This window comes from Doryrhamphus excisus, chromosome 14, assembly GCF_030265055.1.
Source record: "Doryrhamphus excisus isolate RoL2022-K1 chromosome 14, RoL_Dexc_1.0, whole genome shotgun sequence".
Taxonomy (NCBI): domain Eukaryota; kingdom Metazoa; phylum Chordata; class Actinopteri; order Syngnathiformes; family Syngnathidae; genus Doryrhamphus; species Doryrhamphus excisus.
In genome coordinates, this window is record NC_080479.1 from 8,761,329 (window position 1) to 8,785,729 (window position 24,401).

Genomic DNA, 24,401 nt, shown 5'->3' on the forward strand with positions numbered 1-24,401 from the left:
TACTTTCACTGTATTTACTTGGTATTTACTTGACTCGGTATCAGATCGATACCAACATTTGCAGTATCTTCCACCCTGACAGTACAGACGCGCTTCAGCAACAAGTGGGCGTTGAGTTTCTCCCCCGCGCCCTCCCTTCGTGGGTGAGCGTGGGCGGCCCCGTGTGGCAGGAGGGGAGAGCGAAACACGACACCCCGACAGCAGAGGAGGCGAGGGGTGGGGGGCAGAGGAGGGAGATCCAGCGGGCGAGTGGAAAAAGAAAAAGTGTGAGCCGGAGAAAGAGGCGCAGAGAAAGAAGAGAGAGTTGGCTCGGCGACTTTTGTTTCTCCGAGCAGCGCCGCCGTTTGCACCGCAAGCGGAGAAGACGAAGTAGAAGAAGAAGAAGAAGAGGAGGATGAAGACGACAATGATAATGATGTGGAGCTCAACTCGACCATGCGACATGGTTCCAACCAGCAGGATGAAATTCTAGACTCCGTTCCTTCGCTCCACCGAGCACACACTCTTCCCTTCCCAACTTCGGCCTGCGCCATTCCCAGCCGGGCTGCTTGGATTCCCCCCGCGGAGTCGCGGAGCAACTTTTGCGCACCGGGGGAAAACAAACCCTGCGGAAAACAAACTTTAAGCAAGTCTGAGCAAGTTTTTTTGTTTCGCAAGCAGACTGACAAAAAGTGATCGGAGGAGGACCCGAAAAGAGAAGAAGAAGAAAACTACTTCTTTTCAAACACGGGAAGCACCGAGTGTGCTAACAAGCTAACACGCTAGCCAACTCCAAAGTTAGCACTCGACGGCGAAAGTGAGCCAAGAAAGTCCCCGACCGCCACGATGAAGACCCCGGCGGACACCGGTGAGTTTATGACCCCTTGCTTTAAACTTTACGAGCTCTTTTAATACGTTGAGACGAAGATGGGCACCACCGACAACAGCGCTTAGCTCTCGGCGGCTAGCGACTTAGCACGCTAACTCGCTCCAACTTCAGGGAAAGTGGCACCAAACCATGGCGCCCGAGTGGCTCCATGTGAACATCCCCTGGTGTTTATCTACCCCCAACGGGGGAGTTGTGACTGTTGTGGGAACCGGAGAGGCAGAATTCATACTACTTTTTTTATTTGCATGAACTTTGACTTGCCCGAGGCGCTTTAGTAGAAAAACGACAGTCCCTGGAGTTGGAGCCAGGTCAGCCCATTGTGCTTATTTCAGGCTTAAACTTGCTTGTTTGCACACCATAACACCTAGTCGGGAACTAGTGCACGCCTAATGAAAGTGAAACAAATGCAGTTAATTAAAAGAAATGGTTGTAAAAAAAAAAACTCCACCACATCCCCCCAAAAGGAGCACATGCATTTTTGGACCAGAACCACCTTCTCACCGCAGCAGCCAGTAAACAAACTAAAATAATATTGTGGCCTCTTTGATGGATTGTTTGCAGTGTGACAAACCAGGAAGCACTTATGGGCTCATCTTGTGTACCAAGTGTGGTTTTGGTTTGCCGGAGTCTCACTGACCTGCTCGTCAAAGGAGCTTGAAGGAATTAGTCATGGTTTCATTTTTAAAGTTCCTCTCCTGCAGCCAGATCCCATTCCATATCACCAGTCTTTATTACAGGACAAGAGCGGGAGATGATAGGCCAGAAAATCCTGATTAGATCACCCCCGCTGGGATAAGAACCCTGATAGACGCCGTCACTGGACAACAGCTCAACTTTTTGTCTCCTCGACTATCAGCAAATATCTTCAATTTCTTTTGATCCCTGCTAAAGGCGTTTAGACTTTACAGTCGGGGTGGGTGTCATTTTAAAAATGGGGTGGTAATCAATTTTTTAACCAACCACGAGGGGTGTCACGAAACAGTTCACACAAGACGATACGAAAAGTACAGTTAAAAATACATGACAATATATTGTAATCCACTGAATTTATATCTACTACGGTATACTTCTTAACGCTGTGTGTACACCAGCAGCCCTGCCTCTACCCTCTGAAATAGACTGTATTACTGAGAAAAGGGCTCACCCCATTCATGCCATTGTTCTATGGAACAAGAAAACAAAACTAGCAATGTGCAAAAAAATGCATGTTTTCCAGTAATTTATGCACGACTGTAATTGTTGGGTGATGAAGTGTGCAGAGACGTTACCTGTGCAATATTAAGCCGTCTACTCATTTAATTCCTCATACATTAAATTCTTCTGCACTGTGTGTATGCTAGCGGCCCCGCCTCCACCCACCGAGACAATGAGACCGTATGAGTGACAAAAGGGCTCACTCCGTTCTATAGAACCAACGCGGCAAGGTGCTGAAAGCAATGCACAGAATGAACCCCCTTTTTCTGCCCGTTTGGAGGCGGCAGGCGAGGAAACCAAACACGCACGCACATGGCAATATATTTAGACATCTTGTCATGTTTTGATCCAGTGACGCCCCGACTGTTGACTTTTTCTAGCAGTTACGTGGACAGCGGTGCCGCAGGTTAGACTTCAGTGCACCAGGGGCCAACCCAGGATAGACGTAAAACATTGTGTCATATTCTCACCGCACGGCCAAGGGTGTTTGTGTTTCCATTGGGTGGTGTGTGAGTGCACGTCTCATGTGGTGACGTATTTTTGGTGCCTTGTAATGAAAGATTGTTTGTTGCCTATTTTGCGCGGCTTGCCGTGGCCGATGCCACCGCAACAAGCGTCCATTTTCACTGCTGTTGTGTTGTCCACATGACACACACAGGCCTTTTGTGTGTGTTTCCTGTGTGTGTTTGTACATGTGTGTACATGGAGGGGTATACATAAATGGGTCAGAACGGGCCCTCGCTTCCTATCAGGAAGTCGGCCGTCTGGCCCCCGGCAAGGCCAATTTTCCACTTGTGTTGCTCCTTGTATCAACATGTGTGACGTCACCGAGAGTCAGCTTTGTTGTGTGTGTGTGTGTGTGTGTGCGAGCTGAGTGAAAGGGGCCATACATGAGCAATTAGCGGGCGTTAAGTCTGGCCAGGGCAGGGCTGCTGTTAATGACCTCCAGTGTATTTATGTGTTTGTGTGTTGCCATATGTTGGTGACTTTGGCCCCCTATGACTTTTAACATGCTCACAACGACGCAAGTGTTTGACCAAATTGCATTTTAGATGACCATTTGTTGAGGAAATCTCACAAAGAGGAGGAGGAGGAGGCCAATTTGTGGGCAGAGACACCCGTGTTTGCTGATAGGCTCATCACCTTGTTAAAAGAGGCGGAGTTATTTTATGCATTGTTTGTTGTTGTTAAAATGTGACAAGATTTCTCGTTTATAAAAAAAATCTGTCTTGGGGGGCACAGGCCTTGGGTGGTAATAAATATGGCAACATATTGCAGTTTACTAACTTTATCTACTACGTTACTCTTCTGCACTGTATGCTAGTTGCCCCGCCTCCACCCACCGAGAGAAAGCCACAGTATGACGGACAAAAGGGTTCCCTCCATTTATACTGTTGTTCTATGGAAGAAACTTACCAAGGTGCTGAAAGCAATGCACAGAGTGAACCCTCTTCCTGCCTGTTTGGAGGCGGGAGACAAATAAAACAGACACACATGCACATGTTGTTATATTGAAGTTACAATGTTATCCATTTCACTTCCATTTATTGTGATTCATTCATTTATCATCCAAGGCCTAGTGCCCTCAAGTCTTTTTTTCTGAATGAGAAATCTTGTCACTTTTTTTGTTTATCTTGCAAGATCTGGAGACTCTTACCCGCTACCAAAAATAATCCAACATTATTCTGATGTAGACGTCACGTTGCACTGTAACGTGGCTACTGGATCAATAAATACGCAATTCAATGACACTTGGCAACAGGATGTATCTTCCCCCCTCCGTGGTTGCCCTCTCATCATGCGTCTGTTCGCTGACACCGACTTTGACATTCCTGCTTGCGACCCAGCCGAGTCTGGACATGAAAAAAAGGCTGCCACCGAGTGACGTCAGCATGTCTCTGGAGGCTTGTGCAGCGGCCGCACAGGTCAACGCCGCTCTGGATGCCTGAGCTCCGCGCGGCGGCAGGCCTCTTTTCCTGGAAGTGTGTGTGTGGTTGTGTGTGTATACAGTGGCTCTGGTGACCCGTGTATGAGTCGAGAGAATAGACGGGAGGTCCCACACAAGCTGGGACATGCTGGCCAAACAAACAGCAGCGCCTCTCGCTCAGGAAAAGAGCGACAGGCCGCCTCAGAGTGCTGATTGACATGTATGTGATGTACGTGTGTGTGTGTTTGGCTTTAAAGGCCCATTGTGTGCTTGTTTTTTCAAACACATCGTCCGACCACATTGTTAGGTACATGAGGATTGTGGGTGGTTGAGTTCTTGTAGACGTTTCTGCAGGAAAATGCACCTGAGAGGCAGCAGACGGGCGCTTGTGTTTTGACTGGAGTCATCCTAAGTGAAACACGCTGTTATGACTGTGATCTCTGACACACGGCGAGCCAGAGGACCACTCCTCTCCAGGTGGGATCCTGTGCCACACACACACACCAGAACCTCACGTAGTTGAAGTGGACCAGGCCTGCCAGCGCTCGTAATTAGAGAGATCCAGAGTGTTGTTTTTTTTCTTCTAAATGGCGGCATTCAAACGTTCCAACTGTGGCATCTGCTGGCAACGGCGTGCGAATGGAAAGTCTACAGCGGGGAAAAAGTGAGGTGGATTCCAAGTCAATTGACTTTCTCACCAGAGACCACCGCCCAGCGGAGGAGCTGGCTTCGAGATGGATGGAGGAGGAGAAAATAAAAGCAGTTTGGGTTTTGCGGCTGTTGCGTTGGGCCCGGTCCATCCAAGACCCGGGTCCTGAGCGTGGTGTACACTTGCTGGCAGGGCACCTGCTTTGCGTCGACTTAAAGCAAATATTGCTGTTCTATACCATCCCACAGTAAACATGGCAGAGCAACATTGCCGCTTCACAAGCGTTCATTTGAGTCCGTACTGACGAGAAAGTGGCTGCAGGCCGTGTGGTCTCAGTGCTGGACCTGCACACACTTCAGCAGCTGTTTGCTTTTATTTTCACTCTTCAAGTCCACTCGGCCGGTAGCTTTGCCGTGTAACGACACGGCGCGACCACCATCAGCGTGTTTTCCATGCTCCAACGCCCTGCTTGTTATCGTATCCCACTGGGATGGATCGGATTTACAAGTGCCGGTGCAACTATTCTCATTCTACCGTAATCACAGTTGGGTGCCTTCTGGCCTGTCAAGATGATCAATAAGTCAAATCAGTAGTCAGGTAGTATATTTATTTAAAAAAGTTGATTTCTTATTTTGTCCAGTTTAATACAATAGCCACGTTTACATGAGGAGTTTTTCTCATTCTGAATGACCTTTCCGAAAACAATGGTATACATGGAAAGGAATATTCCAATCTCTTGTCTACATGCGCCGATATAATCAACCAGAATAGTCAATGGGGCATGCGCAGTAAAACGTAAACATCAACATCACGTGATACCAACTTCCCAGAGTTTTCAGTTGTTTCTTTCACCGTATTGCAAGTTTTTCGTTCGGTCAGTCTTGAAATTGTGTTTGGATAAAAATCAAACTTTCCGCAGCAGTCCAGTGCCAATTGCTCGCCTCCATTTTTAAAACTGAAGAACACGTGGAGCTGCGTTTTACGTCATATCTGAGCATGCGCTGAAAGAACGCACCCGGGATAAATTTAAACAGGAAAAGATAAAAATCAATCTAACTAATATTTTATAATTAAACTCAGGACATGTTTCATATAGATATATATTTTCATTTTGAATAAAACTGCACTTAGGAATGAAGTATAGAAGGGTTTAGATTCTGCTGCTTGCCAACCGCCAATAAACAACAGAAGAAGAAAAACACGATGATAAAGAACTTTCCGTTTGAGCGTGTACAAGATACCTCAATCGGATTGGGGAATGGAATATTCCACTCCCGTGAATCCCATTATATATTCAATGGGCACTTTTCTTTCGGAATGAGGTGTATACAAAGGTTAAATTCTTTCCGTTTGAGCAAATAAACCGAATACAATTGGAATATTTGGGTCCATGTATACGTGGCTATTGTATTTTTATCGTATTTTGTTTTGAAGGTACTTTTTTCGTTTTACAAATACCTGCGTTAGTCTTTGGAAATGATGGCGGTTCCACCCCGATGTGTGGGTATGGGCTTTGTAAACAGACCATGACAAACTGTGGCAAGGCCGTGTTCAACATAACTGCAGCCTGTTAGGAATTTATTCTCAATGAGTAAAATGATTCGCATAAGAATTCCTACGTGATAAACAATCTCACTTTCTGCACCGTGTTCGTCCTTGGGTCCGACCTTGTCGGTGTTTGCGAAATCCATCTAAATAAAGGCGGCCCACGTAGAGTAGTGTATTCTTGGTGGCGGTGTTGTTAATACGAGTAGCTGCTTCAGCAGCGTAGAGCATCGTCCCATCACACGGTGCTCTCATCTCACCGTCCCAAATTTCCTGACGCTGACATCATGTTTTGACTAAGCCACTCAGGATGCCATGGGAAGGTTTTCCCGTGTTTTGTCTGAGACATTCGCAGCCAAGACGACACGGTTCTCGTCTGTTCTCCTCCCATTCCCTCTCCCGTCTTCGCCCCGACTTGTCTTTGCGCTCTGCAGGTGTGTGTTTGATGTCACTCTTTACACACGACAAACATGCGCTTTCCTGCACACTCGCAGGAGAACACATTTATTTATTAGTGACTGGTGTGTGTTTGGGGGGAGGGGGGTGGCTTTAAGTGATTGATTTATTGCCAAAGTGCAGCTGCTAACTCTTTTGATCAGCAGTTTGATTAATCGCGCCAATCCCGTCACACACCCCGGGGAAGACTCACAAAGCCTCGTCGGCTTCCAACTCGACTGGTTGGCCGCTTCAAAGGTGGCTCGTAAATTGTATTAGTGATAAGAGCTGGCACGGTTTGATCAGGTCAGCGCTGTCAAAGCACCATAAAGGCCACTTTTTCACCTTTGCGCTCTGACTTTATCAGCTCTTGCAACGCTCCGCATCACGTGAGCGCAGCGTGAAGGGCTTCCAAAGGAGGCTAATGCTTCAGTCTTCAACTGGAAGGCCGAACAGTGCAAATTTGCATCAGCACCAAATTGCAGCACCTATAGTGACCTATAGTCACAAGATCTCGCTGGATAGAAATGTGGCCATTTTTCCTGGGAGGTTGGCCTGGGACAATAATAAATGAATGAATGAATCCCACAATAAAATGAAAATGGACTTGATAATATTTCCATCTGCATGCGTGTCTATTTTTCTCGTCTCATGCCTCCAAACAAGAACATTAGACTATGGCATGAACCATAGAGTACACAGAACAATGGCATGAATGGAGTGAGCTCTTTTGGCAGTCAGAGGCGGGGCCGTTAGCATACACACAGAATGCAGAGAGTGTAGAAAATATTGCAGTATGTTCTCATATATTTTTTGCTAAAAGTAAAGTTAAAATCTTGTGAACTGGTGACACCCCTACTCGTAGGACGGCTTACTTGGGCCCATTAACATACACGTATGTGTGCAGAACTTCCTTGGTGGGGGCAATGACTGATGAGTCAGAAGGCAGCACCCTCCATTTGAGGCCGGGGACCCCCCACATGCAGGGAAAGCGTCGCCTGTCTCGCATTAACGCGCACACGCTCTTTTAATATTCCCGACCTAGCTGGCGAGTGCTGCCACGTCCCTGCGGTGACGCCGCCGCCGCTGCGCCTCCTCCGCCTTTTTAATGTTTTTACGCCGAGCACGAGCCGCTCAGTCTAGTGGCGGGAAGATCCAGCTTTAATGCCGTAGACGGGGGAATTAAGGCGGCGGCGGCGGCGATGCTGCCAAGGAGGAAAGGCTGAGTAACGCGGCCAGACGTCTCCCCGGGAGAAAGTCCCTTGCTCGCCTCTTTGCTGTGTGAGGAATTAAAGACAGGCGGGCCCGAACCACACAGTGCCTCTCTGGAAGGAAAAGCAAATATTCTTGTTTGACACACACAAGTGCCATGCAGAGGAACTTGTGCCAGAAAGCAGAAAGCTTCAAATGCACTGCTGGGAATCTAACCTGCGTTAGAAGCCACTTCTGTACCACACAGATGGTTGTTGACTAAATGACCGACAGGAGGGTTCATCCGGCTGTACAACCGAGGCGCCCAGGTGTTGAGACAGATGCACAGAGTGAACCCTCTCGTTATCCAGCCTGTTTGGTAGTAAAGAGAAGGAAAGAACATGTAGTACGTGACCTTTTTGCATTTTAAAATAAAAAACGTATGTTTGTTTTTCAGACAGAATGGTTAAACAACGAATAGGACGGAGCTTTTATGTTTCCGATTGTGCTCACACTGAACGGCACGGCACTGTCTGTAATGTTTTGACATTGTCATCATATCGATGCCAAGCAACCAAAACCAGCACTCGCTGCCTCTCCAGTTCCATCCACATTTTTCCACGCTCCACTGTGGAATTGTCAGAAGTGACAAATATTGTAAGTGACGGATCGAATTTGAAACGCTGTTGCACGTCAGCTGAAAGCGCTGACACGTGGAAGAAATGTCTTCTCAGCAGAAGCAGCACAGGACATGTGGAGCTGATCACAAGCTGGATATTTATTCCTGACACTTATCCAGACTTAATCTCGCTTCCATCACTCTCGATGGTTGACTTTTTTTGTTCTTGCTGGTTTGAAGAAAGAACCTTTTGACGGATCTTTGACCGATCTTTACTCCTTTTTTTTATTTTATCCCTGCGTGGCTGAAGTAAACCTCCAGCATTGTTGTATCGGATCAGGGGAGCCTGGCTGTCTGCGTGCAACAGGAAGGTGGCATTATGGGAGAGGAAGGGTGGTTGAAGTTTTTGACTGGCAGGGAGTTCAGTAGTGAGTCACTGGTGCAGCCTCCTGGATGTGGAGCTCTGAGGGCCTATTCTGGGCTGCGGACGCACGTGTGTGTCTTGCTGTGTGTGTGTGTGTGTGTGTTGGAGGAAAATGAAAGTCGTCTGGTGACCAAAACCACAACACGGGAGCCAGTTCTAAATTTCTCCGAGCGCGGCCGCACTACAAATGACTGCAGCTGGCCTCTGTGGGCTGGATTTTACTGACGGGCTACAGCTTTTTGTTAACCTAAACCCAAAACAATCTCAGAGTTTTCCTGTTTCAAGTCCACCACAACTTTAACCAACACAAACTGGACCTTGTTTTTTTCGCATCCAGTTTCCAAAACGATTTTATTTGTAGTCACATTTTAGTCATTTCTCGATGTGATAGTGTAGTCCACATTTAGTTGATAAAGTATTTTTTTTAAATGACAAAAAAGTTTTTAGTTGCTGAAATAGCTCAAAGGTTTTAGGACAAACTCAAAATTTTTGATGAATGTGGTTGGTTGGCTTTGTTCATAAAAAATAAACATCTCATTTTCTCAATGCTTATATTTAAATTTTATTTCTTTTGGCAATTTTTTTACCCTTTAATTTGGGTAAATATGCATATTTTTTGCCCCGGGCCCAAAGTCAGCTGGGATAGGCTCCAGGATACCCAACACCCAAGTGAGGATAAGCGGCATAGAAAATGATGCATGGATGTTTTTTGACTAAAAAGTGTCTATAATCAACTGCAATTTGATGGGAAACATGTAGTGTAGTGATACACACATGTAATATGTAAACGACACCCATCCCTTGGCGCTTTTGGGGTCTTCCTGACAGGGAGAAGCGATATCCAGGTATCCAGGACCTCGTTAGGGAATGCTAGATGCTGTTCTTACAGGGTAGTCATTTTCTGAGCACGACAGCCTGCTCAGACAGGATTCGGAGGTCATTCATATACGTGCACTTCCCCTCTGGGAATGTGGGAACCCTATCTGGTCGTTTGAGGGATCGTGGCGTCGGCAACCTCGCTGCTTTCCTTGCATCTGTTTGGGTACTGGCGTGGTCCCAGTGTACATGCGTGAATTATTGGCCAAGGAATGTTCCGGTTTTGTCGAGCTAAGCCATATAATTTGACTTTTTCTAAGCCCATGTAAACACGGTGACACCCACACAGCGAGGCCTGGCTAATCACAGTCCATCTTGCTGGAACGTCTGCGTGTTTCTGTCCCTGCACAAATACTTCACACTTAAAATGACGGCAAACAAAGCACTTGCTAAAAATATGACTTGACAAGAAAACAGTATAAATCTGCAGCAATTTTACCGGACCTGCAAGTTGAGGCCGTAAACAACACTCTTTCATGGTCTGGGTCATCACACCCCAGTCCACCCGATCAGCAGGTTCCGTCTGCAGGCTTCTTGGAACCGAGCATCCGAGTCATGTGAGGCTTCTTGCCGTGTGCCTTCTTCAGCTTTCATCTCTGCGGGCCTGTCTCTCCCTTTGTCCATCCGCCCTTCTTCTCCGCTAATCTTCCTCCCCTCTTCCACCCCATTTCCTGGGACTCTCCGACTCCTCCCCGGCTCTAAGCCGACCATCCTAAGAGCTGAGCTGCATCCTCGAAAAGGTAATTACGAGCTCACTGAAAGCGGTGGATGGGGCTCAGTCAAGCTGCAGAGTGTGATCCACGTGTGCACAGGTGCTGTTTTGGGTCAGGCCGAGAACAGACGCGGGGCTGGGTCACGGGTTTTCACTTCAAATACGTTTGCACAAGTCTTACTTTTGTTGTTTTGGCCTTTTTTTGCATCTTGGGTCACACATAGACCATTTCTGTGTGATATAGTGAACTACTGAACAGTTGAAAAGAAAACGTACACTTAATTTACACACTCTTATCTTTTCTGTATGATATTATAAAAGTTTTTTCTCTCTTTAAAATGCACTTAAAAGAAAAAGTTGTGTTTTTGTCTCTTTGTCTCTGTTTTTGTCTTGACTTTACACCCATGCCGACACTTGCAATGGAGATTCCCTCTATTACACTTCCTGCCTTTCTGCATAGGCTGATCCCGTCCAGATAACCTCCATCTGGAAGGCAGCCAACCGTCGTGCATTTAGCCCCGGCCTGCTCGCCTCTCTGCATCGCCGCTGTGCCCCTGAGTCACAGACGACCTTTGCAGCGTCTAAATATAGACGCTGCAAAGAATAGGAGGAAGGGAGGGGTGGATGGACAGAGGGGGGGTGGGTGTCACTGCGTGTGAAGGAAACTTGTTGCTGAGAGAGGAGAGACGCGGAGGACGCCCGTGTTTGTAGAGATGAACTCGGCGAAGTGAGCACAGAGGAACTCGGTAGTGGAAACGGTGACCTGGTCCAGGTGAAAACGAGGAGTCAGGACTCAGTGGTTGGCTTCCACAGACTCAATGATTGTGATGTGTCGGAATAAAACATGCACCATCTGTAATGCTAAACAGGGAGAGGTTATGAACATGAATCCATCCACATCTCCTCAGCAGGGTCTCGCAGGCCAGATGTGCGCCCATTCCGCTGGCGCTCCGCCGAAACCCCCAAACTCCTGTAGCAAGTTTTGCTGTAATTGAATCACATTTTGCCGTGACTCAGCCACTTATTTTTAGAGCTGAAAGCTTGCGTTGCCAGGCGACTGTGTCTCGGGGAGGCGGCGCGAGGGCGGGACGCCATGAAAGGGAAGGGAGATGGCGAGCAAGAGGCGTAATCTGTGGAAGCTCAACGACAAAAGCGAACACGGCGTGAGTCAGCGGGGACGCGTGCGTGCTCGTACGTGGGCGTGATCGCTATTCCTGTGCTCTTTTGTGCGCGTGTTCCCGCGCGCCCACGCACGAACCCACTTACCTCTCCCGCTAACCTGCCGTGCGTGCGTGATCGCAGCTCGCCCACGGTGCTGCTTGCACGGGACGTGCACACGTACGCCACGTGCACACGGGTGATTGTACCCCCATTGACAGACATTTTTTGTTGTGACAAGAGCCTTATTGTCTGCAGGCTGAATCATACGCGCCCTTTATTTGTAGTCCAAAATCACTCCTCTGTTCTCCTACTCGGCTTTATGGGATGTCACATGCTCATCCACTCACTGGACACAACATTAGGTACACCTACACATTTCTATCCCAGCTACAAAAATGTCCAACCCACTTCTTTTCTGTGCACTTCAATGAGAGAAAAACAGTTAGCATAAGGAAGCTAACGATGCACTTAATGGGATCCACTTATTTCCACCACAAAGGCCTAAAAAAAGATTTTTATGTTTTTTTATCCATCCTGTGAGGATATAGCATTAGCATATTGGCAGCTCCAATATGTAGAGTTACCTTTGGCTAGTGGTCAGAGGTTATGTAGTTCTCAACAATGTTAATAACAATAACAATGTCGCTGTAGCATGTTAATATGCAGGTCACAATATGTAAATGGAGGCTTTAGCTGTTAGCTGTGCCCAATTTTAGCCATTTGTATATCTTTATAAGGGACAGAAAGGAGAGACGTTTGCCTCACATAAGGATTGTGGATGATGGGCAACAACGTTCCATCCAAGCCCTAAAATGAGCGTGATGAAGGGGGGGGGGGGATCCATGTCGCGTGGATTGATACTCTAGCAGCACGCCTTCAACAACATAGCCGGCGACGGAGTAGCAGCTTGAAACAGTTAAATTCTCCCCTGGGGGGGGGAGTGGATCACACTTTCCATTATTTAGCCAAACATTGATCACTGGGGGAGCTGCTGGCAGGTCCTCCCCCACCCCTCCTTTATAACATTTATATTGCTTCTCTCCACGTGTTAGGCTTGTACTACCTGTGAATAATTACCACGGCTATCCCTCGACAGAGACCTCGGCAGCGTCCCGGGTCGCCGCCTCATCCGACCCCGTTTTCCTCTGTGACTCACCGTTTTATACCTGCTGTTGCGCCGTGATGTCGATAAGGAGGAAAAAGTCCTGTCGCTGCTTGCTTGCTGCCGCATAAATCAGCGCACTGCAGGCCCAGGCATGTGCCGAGTCAGCTGTTTTTCAGACGTGTGGCCCAAAGCGGGGCCCATGACTGTAAATACACCCAAAAAGCTCATCACTTCTTCTTCTTCTTCTTATTGGCATTTCCCGACATATTCATAAAGAGGCCTGATGACAAGCAGAGCCAGAAAAGCAACTTTATGCGTGTGGAAAAAGTCGTAATATTTTTAACAGCCATGTGGGGGCCACATGGTGATACCTTTGACTCTGTGGGGCCACTTTGCTGCCAGGTGCCGCTTCTCTTTTTAATCTGCTTTTCATGTCTTGCTTTTACGATGCTGGCCCAAAAACATTCACAGCACAATAAAGCCTGTGTGACACATCTGATTAGTGTGTACGTACCGTGGGGGGGGTGAGGGGGTGTCATGTTAAGACTCCCAGGATGCAACAAGTGTTGGTTGGCCCTGAGGGTATCATGGCTCATGTTGCTGTATAGATATGACACGCTTTGTGTGAAGTGTGGGAAACTAATTGTAACCTTGGTGCTCACACACAGACACACACACAGACAGACATAGCTGAGTTGAGTATTGTTATATTGTGCCCATATGTTTCCCAACCTCAGCCATGGACCCGAGTGCCAAGCACATCTGGTCTTAATGAGGTGTGTGTGTGTGTGTGTGTGTCGCGCTACGGCAGCGTGTTGACTTAAAAAAAATATTTTTTTTTACTGCCACCCACAGCTTTAGGACGCACATGTCCCGCACACCCCCGCGCTGTTGCTTATATTTTGTCTGCACCTTCGACCAAGGTCCCGTTTTAGCATCGTCTTTGATGGCGATAGCGGCAAGCTCGTGCTACGACCGCGGCCCTGTGGGAAAGTCGCCCGGCGTGGAAGTTCGCCCGACTTTTTTCCCGGCAATGAAGCTGTCGACGGTTTGGGTTCCAGCTATTGTGTTGCTGAGTAAGCAGCTGCAAAATGTGCGCAATTAACACTCTTACTTTGCTGAGTCGTGGACTGTACACCCATTCAGCTTTGGGTGTACAAGGCGGGATGCGTGATAATCATCATGAGGATATTTTCACCTCATATCGACAAATGCGATAACATTAAAAATAGCTTAGCTAACCGATATTTTAAGGCGCGATTACTGTGAAGCAGAAAGGTATTTGTTTGAAGAAAAAGCTGTATTTCCGAAGTAGTTGAAAGATGTTAGACATGGTCGCTATAATGTCATTCTAATGACCTTCATCTCCTCCAGGGTTTGCCTTCCCCGAGTGGGCCTACAAGCCGGAGTCCAGCCCCGGCTCCCGGCAGATCCAGCTGTGGCACTTCATCCTGGAGCTGCTCAGGAAGGAGGAGTACCACGACGTCATCGCCTGGCAGGGCGACTACGGCGAATTCGTCATCAAGGACCCGGATGAGGTGGCCCGCTTGTGGGGGGCCAGGAAGTGCAAGCCCCAGATGAACTACGACAAACTCAGCCGCGCCCTCAGGTGAGAGAGCACGCGCCCGAAGCGGAGGCGTGACTTGTGTGGTTTGTCATTTCCAAGTGCTGCCAAAGCCCTTTGGACCGCCCCAGACGTGAGGGTGGTTGCTGAAGGTCGACAGCTGATTTCGAGAGGCTCACATACAGGATGTTGTTGTTGGGTTTTATTTAGCAGACAGTCTGTTCTCACGCACACACACAGTTTGTCATCCGTGTCGCCTCCTGTGTTGTAGGTTGGTGTGGCTTCCAGTTTGCTGTGGTCGTGATGCAACGTCCCGTCATACACATACACATTAACACACACATGCACTTCACACCTTGTTATATGTCAGCCCTCCTCCGGCCCATCTGTGCCTTTTATTTGTCACCTTTGCTGCTTTTTCTTTATGGCTGTGTGGTGAGAGGCCCGTAGCGGGAATGTCACAGTCGGCCGTGACATCAGCGCGCAGAGCCAACAACGCCGTCCAGGTCCTCTGTAGTTTATGTCAAGGAAGTTCAAATGTTTCTTCAAAGAGAACTCGCTGTGTGTTCTTTCGCGTGTACGCGACGGTCGTATCCTCGAACGCCATCCAAGAGCTGTGCGTCCATCCTGCCTCCTCACACTGGCCTGACACCGCCCACGTCTGGCCTTTTATTTTGAAATCTCATCGCTTGGATACCATCAGGCGCTTCATAGGGCGCCCCTGAATAACCCAATGACAATATTTCAAACACAGCAGTGACATAGTTTGGTCCAACTTACATATCCAATACAATATACAATGTCCATATACAATGAAGAAAATGACATTATATAACAATGGCCAACATCTACTCATTTTTTCATAATTATGACTCCATTTCCTAATTTTGACTTTTTTTTTATCCAATTATGACTTTCTTTTCTCATAAGTGACATTTAATCTAATAATTCTTAACAATGGCCATCTACTCATTTTTTCATAATTATGACTCAATGTCCTAATTTTGACTTTTTTTAATACAATTATGACTTTCTTTTCTCATAAGTGACATTTAATATCATAATTCTTAACAATGGCCAACATCTACTCATTTTTTCATAATTGTGACTCCATTTCCTAATTTTGACTTTTTTTTAAATCCAATTATGACTTTCTTTTGTCATAAGTGACATTTAATCTCATAATTCTTAACAATGGCCAACATCAACTCATTTTTTCATAATTATGACTCCATTTCCTAATTTTGACTTTATTATCCAATTATGACTTTCTTTTGTCATAAGTGACATTTAATCTCATAATTCTTAACAATGGCCAACATCTACTCATTTTTTCATAATTGTGACTCCATTTCCTAATTTTGACTTTTTTTTAATCCAATTATGACTTTCTTTTGTCTTAAGTGATATTTAATCTAATAATTCTTAACAATGGCCAACATCTACTCATTTTTTCATAATTATGACTCCATTTCTTAATTTTGACTTTTTTTTCATCCAATTATGACTTTCTTTTCTCATAAGTGACATTTAATATCATAATTCTTAACAATGGCCACCATCTACTAATTTTTTTCATAATTATGACTCCATTTCCTAATTTTGACTTTTTTTTATCCAATTATGACTTTCTTTTGTCATAAGTGACATTTAATCTCATAATTCTTAACAATGGCCACCATCTACTCATTTTTTCATAAATATGACTCCATTTCCTAATTTTGACTTTTTTTAATCCAATTATGACTTTCTTTTCTCATAAGTGACATTTAATCTCATAATTCTGACTTAATCTGAAAATAATTTCTCTATGGATGTTGTCGGACTGTTTACCTAAAGTGTCTTGTCAGGGAATTGAGTAGATGTTGACAAGAAGCCCAGATGAGGATGAGGATGTATGAATGCAGCCAGCGCTCTCGCTTCTTGTGGAAAATGTGAATAAACTCTTCCCAGAATGAAGCGGATCTTTCACAATAGAGCGAGAGACGTCGAATCAAAGTCGGCGTGCTCCTTTTGGGTGACTCACGCGGGGCCATTTTATCATCTTTTGAGATGAGCTGTCAGCACTCGCTCTTCACTCCTCCACCTTTTTCTGCTCATGACTAACACGCTTCCTTCACGTGTCCGACCACATGTTCCTGTTGTCGCCACGTCCGTTCCTGTGGCGGAACAGCGCATCGGAGTCGAGGCTGTGGGTGTCGCATGATGATGACACTGTGGCGTGCTTCTGTGCCCGCAGGTACTACTACAACAAGAGGATCCTACACAAGACCAAAGGCAAGAGGTTCACATACAAGTTCAACTTCAACAAACTGGTGCTGGTCAACTACCCCTTCATCGACATGGGCTCTGGTACGCACGCACACTCGTACGGTACATGCTCACACTGTACAGCAAAGGGCCTTTACGGTTTATTCCAAATAAATGAATGACATTATGAGGTCTCGCACACATCCAAATGAAACGTAGCACTTAACCCTTAGATGCATAAGTGGCTCAAAAATGACCCGGTCAGGTTGTTGTCTTGAAATAATGAAAAATTGTTATCATTTCATATTCCAGGTCTTCCTCTAAGTACATGTTTTTGATATAATGCATACATTTTTAACTTACCTTTTAATACATTTTAAGTTAAATTTTTGTTTTTGTATTACTACCCCAACCTTCCATAAGTGGGTCAAAAATGACCCGGTCAGGTTGTTTTCTTGAAATATCTTCGTAATGAAAAATTATTATCATTTCATATTCCAGGCATTCCTCAAAATACATGTTTTTGATATAATGCAATTCAAATTTTTAACTTACCTTTAATACATTTTAAGAAATTTTTGTTTTTGTATTACTACCCCAACCTTCCATAAGTGGGTCAAAAATGACCCAGTCAGGTTGTTTTCTTGAAATATCTTCGTATTGAAAAATTGTTATCATTTCATATTCCAGGTATTCCTCAAAGTACATGCTTTTGCTATAATGCATACATTTTTAACTTACCTTTAATACATTTTAAGTTAAATTTTTGTTTTTGTGTTACTACCCCAACCTTCCATAAGTGGGTCAAAAATGACCCGGTCAGGTTGTTTTCTTGAAATATCTTCGTAATGAAAAATTATTATCATTTCATATTCCAGGCATTCCTCAAAATACATGTTTTTGATATAATGCAATTCAAATTTTTAACTTACCTTTAATACATTTCAAGAAATTTTTGTTTTTGTATTACTACCCCAACCTTCCATAAGTGGGTCAAAAATGACCTGGTCAGGTTGTTTTCTTGAAATATCTTCGTATTGAAAAATTGTTATCATTTCATATTCCAGGTATTCCTCAAAGTACATGCTTTTGCTATAATGCATACATTTTTAACTTACCTTTAATACATTTTAAGTTAAATTTTTGTTTTTGTGTTACTACCCCAACCTTCCATAAGTGGGTCAAAAACGACCCGGTCAGGTTGTTTTCTTGAAATATCTTCGTAATGAAAATTTATCATTTCATATTCCAGGTATTCCTCCAAAATACATGTTTTTGATATAATGCAATTCAAATGTTTAACTTACCTTTAATACATTGTATGTAGTGTGTGTGTCCTTTATGACCGTTAGTATTAGTTATCAACAATTTAGCCTACTTCATAACTAGCTGACACTAGCTGGCTAAAATTGCTAAATGTATTTTTGGCCATACTTTAGCAATAGCTAACACTAGCACAGTTTTTGTAAAATATTATATACAGTATAGGTATTACACGTGTCAGAGATACTGTCAATCTGGAATACCTAACCAAAATGGCTTAAAAACACATTGATTCTAATACGGGTCATTTTTGACCCACTTATGGAAGAGTGTAGGGTCCAGTCACTCATGCATCTGAGGGTTAATTATGGAGCGTGAAGGTGAAAATAGGGGTGTTACTTCATGTCTAGAGGGCTCTAATAATGTCAAGTGTATTTGGAAGCTCGTATACAGGTTTCCTATGCCATAACCGTGGAAGTATTCCTTTTATTAATATTGAATCCTACTTTGCGATCGGGTCTGGAACCAATGAACTGCTATAAACGAGGAATTAATGTACGTAACGCCACTCGCTGGGAATCCACAAAATGGCGTATTCTTAAGGATTGGTTCATCATGGCAATCGCTGTTTGTGTGAGTGACATCACGACCCGCCGCCGCCTTCCCTCCCTGCCCCGCACCCCCATTCTGAAGTGGTCTCTGTGTTGTGTTCCAGTGTAAATAAACAGGGTCCATATGGAGCGTTGGATCCTGGCTGACTTAAGTGCGGCACGATACTTTAATTATAGCGTTTGTGTGATGTGGCCCACGCGTGTTGTGACGTGACGCTTACACACACACACACACACACACATGCCCACGTCAGTTTGCGCTGATTGTTGCGAGCACAGGAACACACTCTGCTCATCATGCACACACACACACACACACACACACACACACAGTGGCTGGAAAAAAAAAGAGCCCAGCCCATGTTTGTAATGGCAGCCAGTGCTACTTTTCCAGTATTTAATTGTGGCACGTGCACGCCTGCCAACAATTTATTGCAGTGCCACAGTCTCTGGAAGCAGTCCCAGAGAGCGGCGGGGGGGTGGAACCAGCGATATCGGCCAGCCATTTCTACACCCCATTTTCTTTACTGTGGGAGGGGGGGAACTGTTGGATTGATGGGAGCCATGTGTCCCACTAGGGGTGACTTTGGCGTGGAACGTGGTGATGATGTGATAGTTGTGGTTTTATTTGTCTTCTCCTCAGCCACAAACAAGTCAAGTTTTGATAGCGCGGCCAAAACCTCACATGGTTTGTTCTTCATGAGGCCTTGTTTTTCTTGTCTTATCTGCTCCACAAGCAAATTAGAAACACACTCAGTGAGTCACTGGGAAGATGGTGTTCATCCTCAGCACAAAAGAACCTTTTTGTCATTCCAGTTTGTCTAATGCCAGTTCCCTTCCTGCAGGTCGAGGCGTCCCACAGAGCGCCCCGCCTGTGCCCACCGGAGGCACCCACTTCCGCTTCCCCCCGTCCACCCCTTCGGATGTGCTGTCGTCCAGCGAGGAGCTGCGCAGCCCAGGCGTGTTCAGCAGCGTGGCGCGCCGCATGGCCCGCGGCTCCGTCAGCGACTGCAGCGATGGGACGTCCACCAACTCCGAGCTGGAAGAGGCGGTGGGGGCGGAGGAGCGGGGCGTGGGACCGGAGAGGGCGTTCAGGGGGCTGCTCCCGCCGCGCCTCCCCCACGAGTCGCTCTTCAGGGTCTACGGCGGCGCCCCCAACCCAGCAGGACTCCCTAGACCTGCCCACAGGGTCCACCCGGAGTCCCTGTCTCCATTCCCAGTGTCCCCCCTGCCGGGCCCCGGCGGGCTACTGGCCCCGACTCTGTCCCCGGCCCTCTCCATGACACCCACCCCCCACCTGCCCTACACCCCCTCCCCCTCGCTGTCCTCCCCCATGTTGGGCTCCCACTTCTCCTTCAACCCGGAGGACATGAAGCACTACCTGCAGGCCCACACCCAGTCCGTCTACAACTACCACCTCAGCCCCCGCGCCTTCCTTCACTACCCCAACATTGTCATCCCGCAGCCCCACCGCCCCACCCCAGAGAAGCCGGCCGCTCACCACCTGCACGCCCCACACCTGCCTCTCTCACATTCACTAGGCGGGCAGCCGGGGGCTGGAGAGGAAGCGCACCAGCACCCGTCACCCTTCAAGTTCAAGCTGCAGCCGCCCCCTCTCGGTCGCAAGCAGAGGGAAGCAGGAAGCTCATTGGCATCTTCATCCTCTTCCTCCGCCGCCGGCACGCCCTCCTTGTTTGCCGCATCTGAGCAGATGGCCGCAGGAGCGCCGAAGATCAAGGTAAGACGTCAAACAGGATGTGATGTCCTTGGAAGCATGTGACTATAACTTGCTGGTGTTGTTCTATGTGTCTCCCCCCCCCCCCCCCCCACCCGTGCACACTGCCCCAGGTGGAGCCCATATCTGACATCGAGTCAGAGGAGGAGGTGGAAGTGACGGACATCAGCGAGGAAGACGAGATGAACAACGAAGATGATGACATCTTCACAGCCGTGTCCCATCATCAGCTCCACCATCATTCCAGGAATAACGGGGCTGCCGGCAGCCCCGCCGCCCCCCTCCCACCCCACTCTGACCCCGACGACGACGATGAGGATGTCTTCAAGACTCCGGCCACCCCCCCTCTCAGCGCCGGCCACTCAGCGTTCCCGCTTCTCAGCCTAAAGAGCGAGCCGGCCCCAGGCCACCCGGCCCCTGTCAGCCCCGGGGGCACCCGCTGCATCCCGCTCAAACTCCGCTTCAAGCGCCGCTGGAGCGAGGACCAGAAGATGGAGGCAGACGGCGAGAGGGACGAGGCCGAGGACAAGAAAGTGCGAGCCGAGGGCAGAGAGAAGCCGGACGAGCGGAAGAGGGAGGGGCCGGTGGAGAACGGGGGAGGGAGGGGTGTCATACTTGGCCTGATGCTGCCGCCGCCCCCTACCCAACGCCGGGCCAGCTCTGAGCTCCAGCGAGCCACCGCTCAGCTGTCTCTGGAGAACGCCAGCTGCTGAGCCGACGGACCACGAGGCCCGCCAGATGAATGACCTTTGACCCGACGGAATAACCCCACACTCCTTAAAAGGATATGTTTGGGCTCTTGGCGGCGGCCATTCAACCCTTAAGACGAGCAGCAAAACACTAAACTCAACACGGACGCCCCAAACGCAGCGGGACCCCCATCAGATGACGCGGGGGTCTCAGACTGATGCTGACGCCACACAAGTGCCTCGGGTCCGCTCACAAGGCGGGGGCTGTTTGCGTGTCGGCCATCTTCCAGACTGAAGAGTGGGGAGCATTGGCGACAGTGAGGGAACATTCCGGACTTTACGGAACCGCTCCTTCCCGGGCCCCGGGACGTCCAGCATATGACCCAGGAGGCCACGCCCACTCTGCGGTGCGTGGGAGACGTGCTCATCATTCCCGTGTTGTTGCTGCGCTGCATTTTTGGGCATTTCCTGCTTCTTTGTGACCTTTTCGGCGCCGGGTGATGACGCTTCACTCGGGCAGAGAGATTATTTTTGATGATGAAATCAAGAAAGAAGAGTCCAATTGAATTACGTCAAAGTGTGCCTTTTATAAGCCCCGCCCCCCTCTCACCACACAAATGCCTTCTTGTTTTTCAAGTCAGTTTATATTTTACTCAAAATCACTCAACTATAAACCCAATCTATTTTTCATGCCGAAGATGTGTACATATAAACAATATATATATATATTCTATATAGCAGCCGTTGTATGACCACGCCTTCGCCTTCTTCTCCCGCTTGCCTTCTGCAGCAAACGCCGCCGCGGTTACCCTTGAAATAACACCACAAACAACATGGCGGCCACATCTGGGTGGCGCCGCACTCTGATTGGCTCCCACCCCACACACACACTCACACTCACACTCAGGCACCTGTCAGTCAGCTCTAAAAAGCACACACAGGAAATGACATCATCAGGGCATAAAAGAAAGAAAGTCGATGTTAATGTTTTGCATCCATTTCGAAGTAGCAAGCAAGGAAAGGAAACAACACAAAAAGCTCCGCCTCTTTTCACCTGTCCTCACTCATTTAATTTGGCTTTTTTTTTACTGTTACTCTGGTAATGATGATATTGTGTTGTATTTTTATTATTAACCTGCTTATTTTCTACTTTTTTCTGTGAGTGAATTATTTTTGCTTCCAATTTGCACTCTCTTTCTCATCAGTGGACCTTCTCTTTTGTTAGCTTTTTTTATTTTTAGCCTTTTTTTTTTACCCCTGGTGATGTACACTCACAAGGAAATTGCTGTTTTTTTTATTATCGTTGTGTGTATATATTTTTTTTTTCATATTTGGAGGATTGTGTAAGAAGACTTAAAAAAAAAAACATAACATTGTAATGTTTTACTGTTTTGTTTGGCCGGCTTCTCCTTAGCTGTCAGTCAAAATGACTGACAGGGACGGAGCCGTGTGACGTTTCTCTTCTCTGTTCATCTTCACGTGTAATTAAAACAATAATCAGGGTTCATTAAAAAAAGGTAAAAGTTGATTTGTTGTATTTATTTGTTGTGTTCTCGCCATGTTAGCTGCTGATAGGACTAGCATGTTGTTTGTGTTCTATAAATGTTAGCGTGCTAATGTGACTAGCGTGTTTGTTTTCTATGAATGTTAGCAGGCTGATATGACTAGCATGTTATTCGTCTTTTATGCATGTTAGCGTGGTAAAGAGACTAACATCTTATTTGTGCTCTATAAATGTTAGCATGCTAATGTGACTAGCATGTTTGTTTTCTATGAATGTTAGCAGGCTGATATGACTAGCATGTTATTTGTCTTTTATGAATGTTAGCGTGGTAATGAGACTAACATCTTATTTGTGCTCTATAAATGTTAGCATGCTAATGTGACTAGCGTGTTGTTTGTTTTCTATGAATGTTAGCATGCTGATATGACTAGCATGTTTGTCTTTTATGAATGTTAGCGTGGTAATGAGACTAACGTCTTATTTGTGCTCTATGAATGTTAGCATGCTAATGTGACTAGCGCGTTGTTTGTTTTCTATGAATGTTAGCAGGCTGATCTGACTAGCATGTTATTTGTCTTTTATGAATGGTAATGAGACTAACATCTTATTTGTGCTGTATGAATGTTAGCATGCTAATGTGACTAGCGTGTTGTTTGATGTGTGCATGTTTGTCTGGCAGGGAGCAGCGACCTGGATGCGAGAGTGGGCGCTTTGTGTGGTCTTCTGTCAAGCAGACCTTCCTACTTTGTGCTGAGGTACACTGAAATCTTTCGGCAGAGATGGGGCCTCCTTTGTCTGTCGTCTTGGCGGCTTTGAGCACAATGACATGATGTGCAGCGTGACACATGCTTTTGTCCATGTTCCTCTGCCGCAGCAACATCGCGATCTTTAACCAAGAGATAAAATGGAGCTGAGATTAAGGTTTTTTTTCTTCCTCTTTCTTTTTTTGTCATGTCTTTTTATGGTAACCTTAAAAGAAAGTTTTTTGATAGTGTTATCCATAAGAGGGCTGCAACTATGCATCCAGTAGAGGATGCTGTCTCACAAGTCAAACATCTTCCAGCAGGACGATGCTTCAACTAGATGTAATGTGTAATTGCATTGTTCTGCAAGAACTATACTGTATGCATGTATGTCATTGTTTAATATGTAAAATTATATTGCAAATGTGTTTAATAGGTGAATACATCAGAGTGTCAAAAATAGGACTTTTTAGTGCTTTTGTTTATTTGCTGGTGTCTAAGAGAGTAATACCATTTCACAGCCAACATCACTTCAGTCGAGCTGTTTCTTTGGCGGCCCCTGCTGGTAGTGTGCAGTGTTGCAGCTTCGAACAGCGCTGCTGTTAATCGACGAGTAGTAACAATCCTACTGTGGAATAATGTAGATGAAGTTATAAGTAGTTATCAATATAGACGTAACGATCCAGAAACATGTCAAATAACGTGAAACGGTATTAAACCTAGCTTAGCATGGCGAACATGAATAAATATACAAATGTGTTGAACTATTTTTTAAATTTTTTGTCGCCATTATGCTAAGCAGCGCTCTTCAGCTATAAACGCATGCATCATTGAGGTTTTAGTGTTTTAGATCGCTGCAAAGATATGCTAAATTGGCTCCGCGTCCTACTATTGTCATTTTAAAGGCGTTCTCGTTAATTAATATCTGTTTTTTGGTGCTGCCGTCGCCGGGTGTTCTCGCTGCTTTTGAAGCCACGGCCCCCAGCAGGGGGACGGGGCTGATTGACGGCCTGTTTGGCCTCCACTGGAGACAGACTGTTGTCTGGCTGAGGGGCGAGGTCAGGGGTCGCGCCCAGACAGAAAACAGAGGGCTAATTATCACACATTGTTAGGGGGCCCCTGCTGGGACGCTGCCTTCACTTTCACAGGAGGCTCGCTGCTGAAAAATGGACACGCTCGTGTAGTTCTGCATGCTGTTGAAATCGCAATGAAGCAAATGTTTGCATTAGATTGTGTTTGTGTAGTAAACCACTGGTACATATTTATCATTATCAAAAATTAGTTGAATAATAGTATGTTGATTTTTGTACTGTAATGTGCGGTGATGGTGAAGTAC

At 46.4% G+C, this 24,401-nt stretch overlaps 1 protein-coding gene across 1 annotated transcript; it reads left to right on the plus strand.

The window, feature by feature from the left end:
* Positions 1 to 212: 212 nt before the first annotated feature.
* On the plus strand, positions 213 to 22,527 carry erf (Ets2 repressor factor). Its single transcript, XM_058047617.1, has 5 exons — positions 213 to 847; positions 14,081 to 14,315; positions 16,510 to 16,622; positions 19,240 to 20,132; positions 20,243 to 22,527. The coding sequence occupies exons 1-5, from the start codon at positions 826 to 828 to the stop codon at positions 20,840 to 20,842; spliced, it is 1,863 nt and encodes a 620-aa protein (XP_057903600.1). The 5' UTR covers positions 213 to 825; the 3' UTR covers positions 20,843 to 22,527.
* Positions 22,528 to 24,401: the final 1,874 nt, after the last annotated feature.